Genomic DNA, 19,124 nt, shown 5'->3' on the forward strand with positions numbered 1-19,124 from the left:
CCATTAACTCGTCGCTCTTCACCTGTTCTTGCAATAAATAAAACAAAACACACAATATAAATTCTACCTTTTGCGTGACAAGAAAAGGGTCTCCAAACAAAATTCGTGAACACAATCGGCATTCATCATCATGGTCGTCATACAGATTTTAGTACCGGTCGCATAAGAACAATGCATCTCTAAACCATTTTCCCGTAACGAACCCAGCATTCCGAATCTTGAAAACCGAACTAATACTCTGTACTGCGGCGAGGAAAAAAAATCCAAGAATCCATATTCGGAAAAAAACCGATTTCGCTAAAGAAGCAAAACAGGGAGCGCTAAGAGAAGAGAAAGGGGAAAAAAAAATACAGAGCGACGAGTTCGACCTACCAATTGCATCTCTCCTTCCCGCATTGTCCCGTTCACTTACGGCCGTATCGTCAATCCCTCGAGCAGAGAAAGCTAATGGTCCTCGTCCTCCTGCCTCTCTCTCTTTCTCTGTGATAGTTTGGAAAGCCGGAGCTTAACTCCTCCTCCTCCTCCTCCTCTCCCTCTCCCTCTCTCTCTCTGTGATAGTTTGGAAAGCCGGAGCTTATATAGCGGCTTCAGCAGAGGTAGAGCCAAGTTGGTAGAGGGCATCAGGATTCGTGCTCGAAGAGATCAAACGGCTTAAACGAGCGAAACCCTTTCCGTGGCCTTGTCTACTTTGACGCCGTACATATCTCAAAAGTTAGTTGGAGAATCGGAGCCAGTTTCGCCGTCGTACAATGCAGTTGCCACGTGGCACGCGTCCGTACAATCTCATGAAACAATTTAAAGGCTAAATTATTTATTAAAATAAACTCTTTTAAATTATAAAAAATATTAATATTATCTTCTTACTTTAAAAAAAATAATTCTTTTTGGTAAATCAGATTGCAAACTATTTTATATATCAATTGGCGTCTTTAAAATTAAATTAATTGTATTTTATTTTAAATTAAAAAAAAAAATCAGATAGCAATCACCGTGACTTTGTTGTGCATTTCATCTCCTCCTTTGCCTCCTTCCACCCAATCCCATTCCTATACCTATAAGGACATTGAAAACACATGAGAAATGGCTAGTTCTCGGTAGAGATGACAATGGAGCAAGCGGCATCCTATTGTTCTTTCTTCTTAGCCATCTCGAGAGAGCCCCTTGAGAGAGCCCCTTGAGTAACCAAGAACCTGTAGATGCATTTTAGAACAACTCGAGTAGTTAATTTCCAAAGCCACAGAACATCTCTGCCCATTTCTTGGTAAAACCAAATAAGCTTATGGAATGCAATTTACTTCAACTACATCAAAGTTTCCTAGACTGTCATGTCTACAAATGAAAAGGAAAAAAAAAATGAATCAGAATAACATTCATCTTAGTGAAACAATCAACAATTCGTCTGAAAGATTATTTCACGATCAGCGCTGAGAAGCCCTCCGCTTGTTCAAAAGTTAAATGGATGGCATGAATGAGTTGAATGCAGAAACAACAATTAGCTCTGCTCTCAGAAGGGTTGCTTATTTTGAGCTTCAGATTATTGAATCATCAAATTAATAATTCATTGTCAGCACCTCTAAAGGGATGGTTAGTCCTGGTGTTAGTGAGGTGCTGCTGTTGCAGCAGTTACTGAGTTTCAAGCGGATCCATTCTGATTGGCCTTGGTTGCCGTCTTCTTTGACGGTTTGGTTCTATCTTGTTTGTCATTTTTCAGTGCCTTGCTTGCTGCAATGTGCAATCTTGCATAGAGAGGCCTTGGTGCCCTTGTTTTTCTGTCGAATCCTCTCACACAAACAAATCCTGCAAAATATTTGCATCCGTTAGACAGTCGTGGTAGCATCTTTGGACATTCTCAGAATTTAACAAGCAGTATAAACACAATCGACGGGAACAATCACTTTCATCCATTAATCATTTCTTGGATAAGGACTGAAATATAAGAAAAATAACCCTCCTTGCAATGAGCTCTGCCGTAGTGGCATTGCTATTATACTGCTACTTATGCTGCCTTTCTTCCGACAATAAGTTTTAGCCTTCTCGTGTCATGCCTGATCTGCAGGATTAAGCTATGCCTGCTCAATTCATGCCTACATCACCAAATCAAGCTTCACCTCAATTCCCGCATAGTCCGCCAGGAGTAGCTTGATCAGCACTTGCTCTGCCTCAAGCAGTCTTGTGAGAGGGCACTGAAAGCTCTGCCTCAAGGACACACTATCGAACAGACGGGAAGCTCAATTCGCACCTGATCCACCTTGAGGGAGACCTGCACCTGCTCAAGCTGGAGGAAGTGCACAAAAGGTGCCTGGAGCTCCACTAGAAGGGATGTCCGCCTTACTAAGCTTGGCCTTGAGCCCTTGAGAGGGCATCAATAGCTATCAAAGTGTCAAAGGAGGGGGCAGAGACGGATGCCAAAGGCATTGGAGGATAATATGGATGGCTAGCAAGAAAAGATTTATTGAGCATGATTTTGCATTGCACCAAATGCTGAAGTTTCAAAAAATATTTTCTGAAAAAACAAACTGATCCTACCTCCTACTTGTTTCTTTAATTCATATAAGTCTATTCACTAATATCTATAAGTCGTGCATAGTAATTATTATCATGGTAAAAATATTATTATGTTTGTCCTAGTTGCATTTTCAGTTATCTGTACTTGCTTGTCCTATTGTGTTTCAGTATGCTGCGCAGAAATTGGGATTCACTAAATAACTTATTTATTATCAAAGCAATGGATACTACAATTAACAATTATCACTGCCTACCTCTCCAAAAGCAGAGTTGTATCTCTTCAGTAGTTAGACCTGAAAAGCATAGCCAAATAGGATTTTATTGTCAGAATGTGTCTTAGTAAAGTTTCAAAACCATGAAACAGATGCTGCATTCATACCCTTAAATATAGATGGCGTTGATGTTCCAAAATAAACTGTCCTCCTAGGCAGATTCCATATCCAGTCCCTGGGTACATCAATTGGGTTCCGGCTTGTCTCATGATCTGCAAAGACCTGCATTGATGCAAACATTGTAGTAAAAAAAAACAAAGACAGGCCACCTGTTTCTAGAGACGAGTAATTTAAAATTATAGTTTTATTCCTAAAGGGTAATGCAAATCATCAATTCCGTGATCAGATAAGTTATCACCTCGTTAACTTGGAAATAGGTTCCATTGAGTGGAAAAGATCCTCTCATAGCTGTTCGGCATGGAATCTGTTTGTGACAATTTAAGAGAGAAACAATCCGATGTCAGTATTGAAAATTTACACATTCTATTTTATTTTCTTCTTTCCTTGTTCTTTGGTTTCATGTTTACTTGAATGAAAACGAAAGGAAAAGGAACGAGTTGAGAAAATTGTAAACAGAAGAAAAGGGAAGAAAATGAGGAGAGAAGTTCAAGCCCAGCATCATTTATCCACCTAAACCAGGTGGAAATGAAAGAAAATGTCTTCCCGGTAAACTTTCCTCCAAATAATTTTTCTTTTTTCCATTCCTTCAATGAAAATTATTTTCTCTCTCCAAGTAGACACAAGATTAGCATTTGTCAATAATTCTTTTGAAAATAATCCAAAACTGATAAACAGGTAAAAATGTTTACCAAAATTGTTCCTCTAACAATCTGCGCCTGTGCTTCTCGTCTACTGCTGCAGGTAAAGCATGTTGCCATGTTGCATAATGCACCTGTTTCGTGCCAGTTGCAAGATGCTTGTGGTGGTTCTGTGGATTGTGCAGTTTCACCTAAAAGTATTTTCAACAATGTCAAAAAGATGAAGATAATTTCAGATTAAAATTTACAATCAGTAGAATGAGTTCTTGCCTGGAGTCCATATAGCCAGTAGATAGGAAGAAGGATCATCTGTCTCTCTTGCATCCAACTGTGACACATCGTGTACGTAAGATAATAGATGAAAATCACCATGAAGAGTAGTGATAAATATTGTCTATTAGGGAACTTACCCCTTCCAAAAGAGGGTGTGAATCTGGAAGTTCATATCTGTATTGAAGACAACTAGATAAGTTTGTTTCACTTGAGATAGACATATTTCATAAAAAAAAACAAGTTTGAATATGGAAATCATGACTATTTTTTGATAACTTAAGATAAACCAAGCCATGAAATACTTACACATGATGCTCTGTTCGTAGGCGGCTAACATTCTTGAGCTTTGGCATGGGAATTGAAGCAACCTCTGGGTTGATAGAGACTAGTGCCTTTGACATGTCAACATCTTGAATCTCCATGTTGTTTGCTTGCATATAACTTTGTAAGTTCTGTGTGAATTCTTCAATATTTAGTTTAATTGTAGGAATTTCATCTGGATCGTCATAAAAAGCATCCTCGATTTCCTGTTCTTCTATTTGACCACATTCAGCTTCTGGTGTTGCAGGTTCCTCAATGATAGGTCCATAGTTTTCTTGAACAGTTATGGCCTGTAAGTCACTGATTCCCTCAATCTGATATGCAGTTCTTGGACTGAAACCCGGTTCATGGTTGGTTTCAGAGGCAATGGGCACAGATAAACTCACTAAGCTTTTGTCCTCTGGTCCTGGGAGTGCCAATCTAGCACTGCAACAAGGATCAATACATTAATAGTGAAGTTATGAAAATTGTATTGAGCCAATGTATATAGAGTTTACCAATTACTTTTTTTTTTTTGGATAAGTAAAATAGTATAGCACAGTCAGGAGTATACCAATTACATGTCTATATAGAACTTATGTATCTTATGTTACATTATTTTGACAAGTAATCTTGATTAACAGATTATGTTCTGTTTAGTCTATTGAACTAATATTTTAGTTAACAATGATTCTTCTGATTACATGCGTGATTTTTTAATCAAATGTTTAGATTTTAAAGGTTTTAATTAAAATAATCAAAGTTCTGGCTAGGCATAAATTGTAAGAGAGAAGGAAATAAGAAAGAAGGAAATGATATTATTGAAAATTGATACCATGACATATAAATTAAATGATTAACAGATCAACCATCGTACTGTGACAACACAATACTAGTAACGTAGCCTAATAAGAAGTTACTTTTCATTGTCCTTTCTATATCATCTTGTTCTTGATAATCTGCATTGATTATTGTACACTTAAAATGACAGACTCAGACATTCATTTTGCCTTACAACGTGAGAGTCCAATATTGACAGCTTGGTTATGTGATGATCCTTTATTGGGATCCGAGTTGTCAAATGTGGGAACAACAAGATACACTATCCTAGCAAGAACACCATAGCAAGGATAATAGTAAATTCTTGGCACAGTGTGGCATGTTGTAAAATCCTAATGCACATGTTATTAGGTGCAGTGGTCATGCCACTAATCCCACCATACATACATTAATGACTTTAATACCTAATACTTACCCCTTTCATGCTAGAGAATATAGACACCATCTATGTTTGACTTGTTATGTAAACTAAAGAACTTCTCACAAGCAAACTATGTAAGACAATAATGAAACCCATAAGATAATACTCACATGATGATGCAAAAAACTTAAGAAAGAGTTGGAGCATACAAAAGATGATTCCTACACCTTAGATCAGCACATTGATAAAGAAAGAATGAAGTGAGACCCATGGTTTTCGGAACGATTTGGATTCGGTACCGTATCGTACCGTGACAATATAATTTTTGTATTTTTTAAATATAAAATATATATATATATATATATATATATATATATATATATATATATATATATATATATATATATGTATATATATATATAATGGGATAGTTTTATTAGAGTTTGATTAAGCATGTTTAGATTATCAGTTTATTGAAATTATTAACCTAAAGTTTTAAGTTAAAAGGCAGCTCGGTGTATGAAGCTCCAATGCCGGGTATCGGGAAAGGGTATATTGTATGCAACCTTACCTTACTTTTTAAGAGGATGTTTCCAAGACTTAAATCTGTGATCTCCATATCACACGAGAGCAAACTAAGACTCCCCTTCAAAGTTTTAAGTTTAACCTAAGTAATTTAATTCCGTGATAGCCTCTACAGGGGCGCGGAGATCCTGTGGCGAACTCTGTGGGGTCACAGAGGTTGCCGCGATCCCGCGATGGCCCATCATGCTATTGTTGGCCATAGCTCGGTGTCGGACGGTGGACGGAATGATAAATTTTGCCCGTTTTGCCCCACATGGAATCAAATTTTAAACCATGATAAGACCACAAGATACAAATCTTTCGAGTGGGTTTCTTTATGCAACAACACATACAACAATTGGTGAACATATGAAAGGGAGTAGGAAGACACTCGATGAGAGTCTTAAGGTCAACATGGCACATACAATAATATGCAAACATAGAAACAAAATTGGAGGTAAAGGAAAAAAATGTAAGAATTGGAGGAAAAACAATTACAATGACTAGATAGCAAGAAAAAGCAGAAGAAACCAAGAGGCACATACCAATAGCATAAGGAGTTGCTTGTTTGGAAGAAAACAAAGCGGAAGGGAAGTGAACAGGAATAGATCAACGCAAACAGAAGAAACAAATTTGTAAGAGAAACAACTAATGATGAAAGCTGGAAACAAGAAGACACTGCTGAAAATAAGCAAGAAGATGATGTTGTTGAAAAGAAGTTTGTGCAAAGAAAGGAGAAGAGACAGTTCTAGAGGAAGAATTTTGAAGAAATGCAATAATTAGTTACTAAAATCACAGAACAATTAGAAGTTGATTAAGTGAAATGTTGTCTAGAATGGTAGAGAAGTTTGCTAGCAAATTATATGTAAACGAGGTGAGTGCAAACGATGGTCATTGAATCAATGCATGAGGAAGTCGTCTCGAAATCAGCTCGCATACATGGTCACTCAGGTAGACATGAGGAGCCACCATGCGCCTAGAGAAAGCACTCACAAAAAGAGAATGAGCGAGAGCAGGGATGATGGGAGATGAGATGAGGAGATAAGGGAAGGTAGTTGTCACATTAGAATCAACAACCTCCCCATCAAGGAATATTTTTCCTAATTCCCATCTAGGAAAGGAGCTCTAATATCATATAGAAATTAGAAAATTATATTTGTTAAGTTTGTGTAAAGAAAATGCTGCATTGCTTGTTATTAGGAAATACCCCTTACATAGCTACATAGATTCACCCTAGAAATCCTAACCTAAACACCAATGTGATTCTAAACCACTATATATGACTCATATACTCAAATAACTTTAATTCTTCCCTTAAGTTGGAGCAAAGTTACAATGTATGTTTAGCTTGTTCAATAAACTTAAAAAATTCTAAGAAATTAAAATGATTAAGACATGACTATAACAAAAAAAGAAAAGCACTCATGCAGGTAACAACATCTTGGCCTAAGAGCAACATGCTGAAAGAGGAAGGATGAAGATAGAGAGGATCAAGTGAAATTTTAGGAACAATTCTCTTGCAGTAGTGCAAGGAATAGAATATGGCAAACATATGAAAGGTGAGAAGGAAAACATATGATGACATCCTGATAATGATAAGCTTAAAGGATGAGATAAAGCCTTCAAAGAACAGTTTCTCAATTGGGCTTCCCTAAAGCAGCATGTACTGCAACACATGAAAAGATTAAGGCTGTGTTATGGAGAAAACAATGAGGAGGAAAAAAAGCATCAATAATTTGGGAAAACAAACTGTGGAAACCCAATGGAAATATTCACTTCCATATGTTTCCCATAAAGGGTGGAAAATCTCTTTGGGAAAAGTGATGTCAACCAATCACAGACAACCACATTGGAAAAGTGGTGTTAAAAAATCCCCCCATTTTTGCCAAGTGATTTTCGGCTAATTTGGAGGGATTTGATTCCTTCCAGAAAATTTTCCCTTGACTTTTCATTCCCAAGGAAACAGAGGGAAAAGTTATACTTTACACCTTTTCCCACACCTACTTTTCAGTCTTACGAAACATAACCTAAGAAAGAGGACATGAACGTCCCAAGGTCAATGCTTAGCATACAATGGCACACCAACATAGCAGTTAAGAATAAAGAAGGCAAGCAGATTTGGAGGGATATGAAGAAGTCAAGGAAGAAGCAGTAAAATAAGCAGGAAATGGGAGAAGAGATAGGCAGGAGATAATAGAAACTGTAAAGAAGATTTGCAAAAGCAAAGGGATATGAATGAAGAAGCTGGCAGATTTGGTCAGAAGACAAAGAGACAAGTTGGAAGGGAATATAGGAAGAATGTGTACATAGTAACAACAGTAACGATCAGCAAACACCAAAACCAAAGGCACAACAAACAGGATAATAGATGAAATACACACGGGAATGAGGTCACCAGAGGTTGTTGTACACTCAAAGGGAAAACTATATTTGAGTACAAGATCAGTTGATGAACAGCTAATAGAGACTAGGGAGACGATTAGATTTTCTGTAGATGTTGCAGACCTATAGAAACATTAAACGAGTTTGGTAGAGACCAGGGCTTCAAGATTGAAGAGATGATCCATCCAGCATCTGCAACCTTCACGTGAGCTACTACGTCATCGCCTTTGAGGGTGACAAAGTTATCTTTGTGCCATTTATACTCTTCTCTAAGTATCTATTAATATACTTATCTAAAGTCACAAGTTCCTGAATGATAGAAAGGCAGAGGAGCACATCATTCATGAGCAAATTTGTTCTAGAAGGGAGGTAATTCAAGAAGATGTTGCAGTAGCAGTCTCCCATCAATAACAAATGTAAGCTATCAACTAGAGGAGAAGAACAGGAGGGAGGCTCGCTTCGGAAAAATTCTTGAGACAGAGAATATGCTTGATTGGATGACCACTCATGGACCAATGCACCTTGGTGACCTACAAGAGGGGATGATCCGAGACAAGTATCAGTAAATCAACCCTCTCATTATCAAAGTAGAAGTGGAGGCCGGAGGCTACTCTTGTAGAGCTTCTCCCAAGGTGAAAGCATCTACCATCATTGGAGAAAAAGGTGATAACGCTCATGCTTAGCGGCCTAGTATCGCCGGCTCTCGACTAGATACAAGAAGATAAATCACAAGGGCATTTTGACCTAGCACAATGACCCTTTGCATGCAGGCACCCAATGGAGCATTTTGCACCCATTGAGAATTGACTCCAAGACCTATTAGAGTAATCACCCATATAGTTACCAACTGTGCTAACCCGTGGGGGCAAGCATCCACCATCATTGTGAGCAAATGATAAAGAGGAAGAAGTAGAGAATATCAACATTAATTAGAGGAAAGGAAAGACAAATAAAATGAGGGGAGGCTGCCGAAATTGTCCTTGGACAGCAACCTCCTCCTAAAAAATAATTTAGAAGAAACTGATACTTTGATACTATAGCAAATTGTGTGAAGAAAATATTATATTGAACAAACATCTAATGATATTGAAACTCTTTTCTAAGAGTGTACCCTTTACATAGTATATATAAGATCCATGACAAAACCGTAAAACTAAAACCCACTAATTGTACCCTAATAACTCTACTACCTCCACAAACAACTTTCTTCTTGCATGTTGACCAGAAGAAATGTTGTCACTTGGGGAAAAAAACATCCAAGACTATTGTATATAGGATTACAATTATGTGCACACACCCTCTTCTTGAATTTTTTCAGTAACTACTTTTGGCTTGAAGCTCAAAGCTTATATGTGATTGCGTCCATCCCTACAGAATTTGCTCAATAGAAAGAACAACGGTCATCTTCATTAAGTCATGTTTGTCACAGCTATTTAGAATCGGCTTTGCAATTATATTTCATTTCATTCCCACATGGATAGGAGCCTAGGATAGTATACTAAAAATACATCTTATGGGTGAAATACTGTAATATGCTAGTTTCTTTATTGTGTGTACCCTTTTTAGTTAAAAATATACATCTTATAGGTCTTCTTGTACTACAATGTCAAGAAGTAGATGTTATTCCATAAGCAAACCTGGCAAATGCACTTGCAAAGTGTTTGCATTCTCCTCTCATCGGGCATGCATTGCAGTTTGGCTTACTTTTCGTGCAAAAAACCTGCACAAAACTTGTTCTATTAGTACATGCATCTGAAATAATAAATCTAAATAACAAATAATATGTTGTCTCTCCAAACTAGTTCATAAGTATTACCTTTCCAAAAGTAATCATTTGGTAATGTAACTCATATCTGCACAGTCAAGTACACAGGTTTTACTGAGTAAACAATCAATCATAAGTGATAAGAAGCTTTAACAATGAATTTGGGACATCTACTGATGCAAAAATGGCAAATGGAGCTTGTAAAATTCTAGAATATAATTTGTTTGATAGTTTCTAATGAAATTACTTTGTTTGGAATGAGGATATGAACTTACAGAGTCCGCTGGTCCAGCTTACAGAGTCGCGGCCAAAGGTACTTTTGAACGGTGTCTAACATAGGGTAGCTTTTAAAAGAAAACGGGAAAAAAGTTTAAAATTATCTTGGTAAGTTGGATAACTCTAAAATAAACTAACATACAGCTCTAGCAGATGCAACTGGAGGGACTCAGGCAAAGGTTGTAGTGGTACCCATCCCAATCTGACAGCTATACGACCAACATTTGTATCAACCTATGAAAATTGAGAGCTTAAGCAAGCATGTGTCTACTAAACACTGTTGAGCAGAACAAAGTGGAAAACTTACAGGAAAAGCTAGATGATGAAGTGTCAAAAGCCGCACACACTCAACGCTCTTGAGTCCTAATCCTCGTATGCTTAGGAGGTAGTCCCTGACAATAGCAAAAGGTTACAAAACAACATTTGAAGTGTAAAATAATGCATTATCCTAACAAGATTAACAAGGTTGTGGAGTAACAGGCATAATTCCATTTACCAATTATTCTTGATTCATGTATATAAAGAAATTTTCCTGATAATACTACAAATTTTAACTTCCAGGCCATTGATTATAGCAGACTGGTGTCTTAGCTTAATACATGACTTCATCCAGACATAGTCTTGTCACTCATAACCATTTTCAAAATTTAGGCTAAAATAGCAATCAAGGTTCAAAATCTTGAGTTGTGCCAAAGTTTTAATCTTTGACTAGAATGATTCAGTATCATGCCGATGTTTTGATGCATGCTATCGTTAATAAATTGGAATTGAAAAAGGAAGGAAATGAAGCATAGGAAGGAGACATTGTATGTGCCGAGCATGCTTTAAATCTTGTACCATGCTGGATGAAATAGTTGAAACATATCATTCCAGTAAATCATCAAAACTCAATACCACTCAGCAAAGACAATGTCTCATTCCTTCGCTTCGTCTCCTTCCTCCTTTAACATCTAACCTATCACCGACACTATGTATCGGAGCATTGACATGATATTGGTTCCAGTCAAATATCAAAACTATGGCACGGTTAGAAATTTTGAACCTTGGTGCTAACTAGTATGAGTTTCGGTGATTTACTAGAACGATACATTTTGATTGTTTCACCCACATGGTACGAGTTTTCAAACCATGATAGAAATACTCATGGATAAAAGTTAAGATAAAGATAAATCATTGTAGGTCTGTAATTTGTCTTATCCTTCACTAATATTCATCTGGATACTGAAAAATATCAAAATCACAGGTAAAGCATTATGAAATAAATGAATCTACTGTCTATGAAACTGACAAATTATTAACATGTTTCAGATAGTATGTTAGAAGTTAGAACAAGAATTATCATAAGCATTTCTATATTCTTACTTGGTTTTGTCTGGTTCAACTTGCCTTAACCACTCTAGGTCAATGCTTCCGTGATCCCTGACCAGTCTATTTAGGAAATCCTGTATACCAACCAAAGCATAATAAATAATCATGTTATACCTAGTGGTAAATAAGAAACATTTTACAAGTTATTTTGTCTAGCATACCTTTATCCTATCTGCCAGCATGTTGTTCATTCCCCTCTCTCTAATGGCTGCTGAAATTTCACTTACATCAGCAGACCTTATTGCTTCCCAGTCAACGGAATCCATGTTATCCAGGTCTCTCTCCTTCTCAATGCCATCATAACATACCTCTTTCCGCAAACTTTCCCAGTCATAGACCTTCTTTCTTTCATTATCAATCTTCAACTTGTTCGCTTTACCTTTATTTTTTGGTGTTTCAGCCGATACCCTATTTGAAATGAGAGCATCATCATTTTTCAAGTCTAATTGGAGACTCTTAGATATTTCCAATGGATCCTTGTCATTATGCAAGACTCGGGATTTTTGCTGAGTATCATAATGTTGCTTTTGTAGGTCAAATTCAGTGGCCTTTTTGGTGCTCTGAGTTTCACAAATTCTATCCTCTTGTTGGAGTTTGATCAAACAATTTTCTGATATAAGAGAGCATCCCTGGTAAATGGATTGACCTAGCAAGGCTTCATTTAGTTCAGTTCCAAGGCAGCTAGGATAGTAATATGGCTTTCTAAGGCAAGATTCTGCTTCTGCGCTAGAGAGAGGTTTTAGAGAATTTTCACATGCATCTGAAAATAAACCAATGGCAGTTTGAGTCCCAGGAACAGCTTCAGAATTCTGTGGATGTATCACTCCAGAAATATTGTCTACTAAATGCTGTGGATGTATCACTCCATGGGATGAACTTAATTTCTCAGTTGTGTTTGCCTTTTTTATTTCTGACAGATTTGAATCAGGATGAGACACGCTTCTCTTAGTATGTGCATTGAGATGCTCCATGGCTGTTAATCCTGAACTTGAAGAACCATCAAATAGATGTGGCAATGGAAGTGTGGCAGATAAATTTGTCTCAACATGCTTATGATCTTGAGAATTGATGATAGGTGTTAAAATGGGTGGATTCTTTTTTCTGAGATTGTCTGATACATCCAAGACATAGTTTAAAAGCCCAGTAAATGAAGTTGACTTGTCAATACCATGACACAAATTTTGCACCGTTAAATCTTCTGCTCTAATGTTTGGCAAGGAACTTATCCTAATGTGATCAATTATCTGAACTGCATTTTCTGAAGAGTCTTGAGATGAAACAACAGAGTCTTGGGAGGAACCAACATCTTCCATTGACCATCTGTCTTCAGGCTCTGCTACACATGCACACCCTCCTATCTGTGTTTCTGAGGGGCCTGACTCTCTATCTGGTGATTCATGACTGGTACCCATTACATTTTCTTTTGTGCCTGTATAATTAAGTTTTGAACAGTCATATATTGTGCAAGTAGTATTATTAATAGAAAATAACCCATTATTATATTTAGTTTTATTCCCACCAGCAACCGAAGGTCTTGTGACATGCAACTGTCTATCCACTGTCTGTCCGTGCAATTTGCTAATGCCATCAAGACACGGTATGCTGCCATCTTCCTGCTTGGCACATGTATCTTGTTCAATGAATTCTGAATTTTTGCACCTTGACTTTAGAGGGAATCTTGCAGCAAGTGCCATGAAAGCAGAGCTGTGATGATTAATATGATCATCAAACTGTATGAAGTTGAGATAAGGAGAAAAAAGATTTCATTTTCCAAATTTCATGTGTGTTTAGATTTCTCATCCACTCTACAAATTTTCTTGGAAATTCACTCTGCCCTACTTCAGTTGGTTTTGGCAAAACACGTAATGTTGGTTAGCCATAAAGATTCCTCTTGGTTTGGTTAGCAAGACAAATTTATTGTTAGGTTCACCAATGATCAAAGGTGCTATAGTATTGGGTCCATGTTGTAGCCACATCATGAAAAAGTTGAACTTGGGGGCAAATTAGAACAAAAAATAGAAAATTATTTTGTAATTAAGATTTATAGCCATATGTAGCTACCACATGATGACAATGTTAGTAGTCCTAACAGAATATGGGTTGGGTCACAAACCAAAACAGATCTAGAAAGTGAAGGGATTAAACTAATATCTTCAAAAAAAAATTGGGGGTATTTTGTAAAAATAGGTAAAGTATTGGGTACAAAATCCCAGAATGAAATTATTCTATTATGTTTTACCTTGAAAGATGATCTGAAACATTTTGGGTAAGAAAAACACCAACTACTGAGTCCACCACTGAACCTTTCCACTTAGTGAAACGCCTATCTCCTACAAAAAGAAAGAATAGAGAAGTAATATTCATAGAACATGAAGCACTGAAGGAGTCATGTCTATTTTTTTTATTCAAATATGATTAGATAAAGATAACACTTGAAATTCTTGACTGTTTGATATGGTACAAATGTGATAGATATAAAGTTCATTTTGCTGACTGTTTGATATGGTACGTAGATGACAAATAAGGAGTACAACTTATTGACCACATGATCTGTTCTGCACAATCTCTCCCTTTCATTTTCATATATTAATAGGCATATTTATAATGTGGATCTGAGCTGTAAGACCCAAAAAATGAGAACAGAAGGCAAAGTCTTCGCCAAAAAATTCCATTAATTCAGAAAATTGCTTGCATGTCTTAAAAAAAAATAGACAATACTTATAGCATATCCTAGTTACTATATGAGAAGCCTTGACTGATGTGTAGGGGCTAAAAAAATTAGTAGTACATATAAGAAAAACATATTACTGTTTTTTTTATTCAAATTGCCAAGTTTATTGTTTAGGAGTTGGACAACTTCAAAACATATATAGAAATTTCACTATTATGCTCGGTCGTGAGGAACACTAAAAATCCAGATAATTTCATTGTTTAATAAAATCCAACAAATTGTCTGTCACGGTGCTGCACAATTTATTTATATTATCTTTGTAATTTTGCATGATGCCTGTGCCATGTATCATCAGTATGCCAAAAACAACCACTATACCGAGTGGACAGGCATTAGTGGAAACTGGGAGAAAAAATGGCCACTGAACTGAAACCATTCAAACCGGTGTCTATTTGCACAAATACACCATTGAAGTAAAAGGGAAAAAAATATTAACAGCCCAGCAGCATTGAATAGTCAAACTGAAAGAAAGTTACCTTGGACAAGATGCATTCGCGCAATGAATGAATCTACACGCCCGCGAAAAACTTGCCTTTCTTCTTCCCACCATTTTTCTTTTTCAACATCTGTTCCCTGATCATTGTTACCCGCTTCCTTCCCCATTAAAAGATTCCAGACCCTATTTGTCTCAAGATCTAGATCAACCTTGGGTCGAGGGCGTCGTTTCTTGGTGAGATCAAATGGGCCCTCATATGGAACAATAACACCATCTCCAACATAAGGAACAATAGCATTTTGCATTTTAGTTGGATCAGATTCATAAATCCTAAGAGCTCTCAAACTACAAGTGACATCATCCAACAAATTTGTATACGGTACCATCACATCTGAACTTAAACTATCTATACTCACAGGATTGCAACCCTGCTTTCTGAAATCCCTTGTAGAAAACATAGGTAACTCCATAGTCTTTTGACCTGGACAACACTCAAAAGGTATCATCTTTCTACAAGTCACCTTTTGGCCTTGCAAATCCACATAATTTGTATCTGTCATGTGAGTTCCGTTTTGAGTATTTTTATTCTTCCTGGGTCGTTTTCTTTTAATCTCAACTTGGTTCTCATGATTGTCACTACATCTCTCCTTAGCTCCAAATATGTCTGGTGGGGTTGACAATTTGTTTTGTGCGAAAGTATTCAATCTTCCATGCCCTTTACTAGGTTGCATCATATTGTTATGCTCTGCCACAGAAAATGCAGAAGTTACACAATCGGGTCTAAAATTCAGATCTGATCTTGTTTCTGTGTTGCCTTCAGTTTGATAAAGAGACAAAATAGCTTCAGCATCTAGCTGGTTTTTGAGGTTCACTAAATTTCTCACATCAGCCACAGAAATATTCATAGATGCATCCAAAACCATACGTGTCAAGGAAGAAGCAATACATGATTTGAGTTTGTTCTCAGTCTCTCCTCTCTGCTTATCAAATCCCTGAGATAAGTTTGCTTCATTGTGACTTGCATCCTTATATTCAACAAGTTTCTCACCAACATTGGCACATGCATATTCCTCAAACACATGGTCAGTTCTTTTCTTCTTCTGAAGCAAATTGGATGTTTTCTGTGAATCAAAGTTTGGAGTGTTGCTAATGAACTTTTTCCTAGCTAATATTTTCAAATTTTCCCTTCTAGCAAGCTGAGGTGTAGGTGGATTTTCTGATAGCGTTGTACACCTATTGTGAACTTGATCAATTGTAATTGTTCCATCTCTACCTGCTTGAGGAAGTGTCGTTACAGTTTTCTCTGTGAAACTCATTTGATTATTTGGCAGCTCATCTATAAAGCTGTTGAGGCTAAAAGGAATCACTGGTGCTAAGTTGTCCATCACCTCCAGAGACCCAGTATGAAGCATATTTACTGCTGCATTCCTGTTAGTAATGTTACCTGAAGGGCATATCTCTTGATCTAGAGATTCCAGATTGTATGCAGACATCACTTTTGATAATTCGACTGCATTTCTTTCTGATTCAAAGAACAACCTTCTTCTAACTGACCTAGTCCCGCAGATATACTGTGGATCAGTTGCTCCACATGGATTACTGATTGAATTAAATAAAGTGTTATCATCACTCCCCACATGGTTCCTCTTATGAGATGAGTTGCTTCCTATATCATTTGAAGAACCTAAATCAGCATTACAGTGTGGTAGAGTAGTTTCACTTTGTTTGTCGCATAGGATCTCTGAAGAGGTTTGGACGTTTTTCCTTCTTACGTATTTACGCTTTTGAGAGGGAGTTTTTGCAATGGGAGTGGCTGGTTTTGACGTTCTAGCTGGTTTGCCTTGTTGAATGACCTTAGGTCTGTGTTTTTTAATTTTAGGCTTCTGTTGTGGCATCTTGTTCAGGTCAAAATCACTGTTTTGCAGCTTTCCTTGTGTCATTTGGTTCTGTCTTTGGTCATGAACTTCTTCAGGTATAACAACAGCCTCAACTGCTGTTGATTGTTGAAGAGAGAGTAGTAGCTCAGGCGGCATTTCCATTCCTGAATTTGATATAACTGGTAATGAAGGAGGTGGTGATACAAACTCTGAAATGCCAAACTCCACTTGCTTTGGAACTGGAGCTTGTGACATGCATGTACTGTCCCACTTATCTTGTGCATTTGAACTATCATTTAACAGGTCGATGAATTGGCAAAGTGAATAATCTTGCACAAATTTATCTTTCTCCAAACATACTGGTGTACATGGATATGGTGTCACATCTGCTCCACCCATGCTTATTGTTTTTCCCATCAATGAATTAGTATTGGGTGTTGAACTGTTAGCCAATCCATCTACAAAATAAATCCAATTTAAACAATGAAAAAACGGATCATCATCAGGGGTAAGAATTACTTACAGTTATGATGGTCCAGTTTCAGGAAAAAATCTTTATCAGGCGACAATGTGTTAGGAGTAGCAGAAACTCCAGGGTTGTTGCCTGAATGAATGAATGGCGAGAAAAATGGTGAATTGTTAGAGATGGCTGCTGCGTCTGCAAAGGCCATCAGGTTTGTGTGAGGTGTCTGGTGCCATCCAACAGAAGGATCACCAGTGGTCGCCATTGCAGGCCTAATTCTGTAACTACTGGCTTGGGGAATATAAACCTGACTGGAATAACCCAATGCAGTGGCCGGAGCACTTGAATCCTGGAATTGGTCAACATAACCCGTTGCAACAGAGGAACTCGATCCCAGAAAAGAGCTATGGCTGATGTTGCTGCTACCACTGTTGTTCCCATCCCAAATGTCAAACCAGCTCATCTCCAACTTGCTGGGCACAGGCGTTTCCAGCGTGATTGGAGCCCAAGGTTGTGGCTCCCAGAATGGACATCCTTGATTCAAGTCCATCACTTCTCAACAAGACAAGCTCGGACCTTTCGCCTCACTCTTCCACGAGAGCTTCAGATCCCATGGCCTGAAGCCTCGCAGCAGGAAATATCAGACCCTCCCACCTTCTCCACTGCAAGAGAAATGAAACCGAAGATGAGATTTGGGGTGGGTGGTTTCTTCGCTGCTTCAGTCAGGAATAAAAGGAAACAAATGGAAATAGTAAATACAAGATCACACCTGAATCTAGGCACTTAAATTCTCAAGGATGTAACACCACGGTTACAGCTCCATTTCCATCTCCCCGAAGATTTCACGTGATAATGAGGAAATCTGCATCAATTTGACATCCAACAATAAAAATTAGCCCACGGCAGCAACAATCGACAAAAGGAAAAGGAAAAATAATAGAAAGGGGGAAAACGGGCAGCCACTAAATCGATCCCCATACTCTTCTTCATGCACTGTCGATGGATGGAGGCGTTTAAACTCAAATACGAAGACAAAATCTCATCTTTCTGCCTTCTGCCCTCGCAGCGGCAAGCACTGCTTGCAGATCTTGCTGCCCCCGTTCGTCACTGCTAGAGAAACTAACTGGCGGCTCTCGACAGAAAAGGGGCAGGCGGCGGTCTTACAGCTCGCGCGAGGAGAACCAGGTCGGCTCTGCTCGCTCGCGTCAAACTGCTTGACCATTCGACACTGAGTGGCGACGCGGAGGGGCACTCGCAGGTGCTGCTCAGTTTCGATCAGGCTCCATAGACGAAGGATACCCGGAGGGAGAGAGGGATCTAGCGGGCGGCTGAAAAAAAAGAAACTCGTGGAAGCCTCCCAGGCGGAGATGAAACAGGGGGAGGAAGGCGGATGAGGACGTGCTGCCCGATTCCTGCGCGATCTCGCGGCCGGGTGGATAGAGAAGACGGCCGCCGTTGTCCGGATCTGGCGGATTGGAGAACGGTTGGATGCCGGTCGGATCTGGCGGTGGTGGTTGCGCGACGCGGACACTGAGGGTACAGCACGCGGTCGCATGGGCGGGGAGGGCAGTTCACGCGTGCGAAGGGGAAACCAGAGTTTGGCTTCAGTTGTTAACCGACGTTATCACTCGTGTCAATATCAAACTGTAATATATATATGTATATACACACGTGTGCGCATCTCATACAGTGAGCTGCACATGCGTGCCGCTCATATTATAATATGACGATGATAAAAGATAAATATACTCGTTTTTAATATCTCTATTAAAATAATATTTTATGTATTAATTATTAGACTATCCTGATATATTTACACATTAGATAAAAGCTTAAATAATATACTCATAAGTTAATAAATAAATAAAACAATGCCTTTATATCGAGGACAAAGTTTGCAGCATAAGTTTTGCAGCAAAGATTGTCCCTATAAGTTTCGCAGCATAATATTTA

General features: G+C 38.1%; 1 protein-coding gene across 1 annotated transcript; it reads right to left on the reverse strand.

Annotated features, from left to right (window-relative positions):
- Positions 1-1,258: 1,258 nt before the first annotated feature.
- Positions 1,259-18,780, reverse strand: LOC121996810 (protein ROS1A-like). Its single transcript, XM_042550927.1, has 21 exons — positions 18,152-18,780; positions 17,941-18,033; positions 17,232-17,833; positions 14,872-17,166; positions 13,904-13,994; positions 13,184-13,368; positions 11,826-13,093; positions 11,659-11,738; positions 10,604-10,688; positions 10,439-10,530; positions 10,296-10,364; positions 10,072-10,108; positions 9,893-9,975; positions 4,115-4,555; positions 3,946-3,982; positions 3,806-3,863; positions 3,587-3,726; positions 3,136-3,201; positions 2,885-2,999; positions 2,760-2,798; positions 1,259-1,797 (listed from the first exon to the last, which is right to left on the reverse strand). The coding sequence occupies exons 3-21, from the start codon at positions 17,719-17,721 to the stop codon at positions 1,634-1,636; spliced, it is 5,835 nt and encodes a 1,944-aa protein (XP_042406861.1). The 5' UTR covers positions 17,722-17,833; positions 17,941-18,033; positions 18,152-18,780; the 3' UTR covers positions 1,259-1,633.
- Positions 18,781-19,124: the final 344 nt, after the last annotated feature.

Source organism: Zingiber officinale, chromosome 6A (genome assembly GCF_018446385.1).
Source record: "Zingiber officinale cultivar Zhangliang chromosome 6A, Zo_v1.1, whole genome shotgun sequence".
Lineage (NCBI taxonomy): Eukaryota > Viridiplantae > Streptophyta > Magnoliopsida > Zingiberales > Zingiberaceae > Zingiber > Zingiber officinale.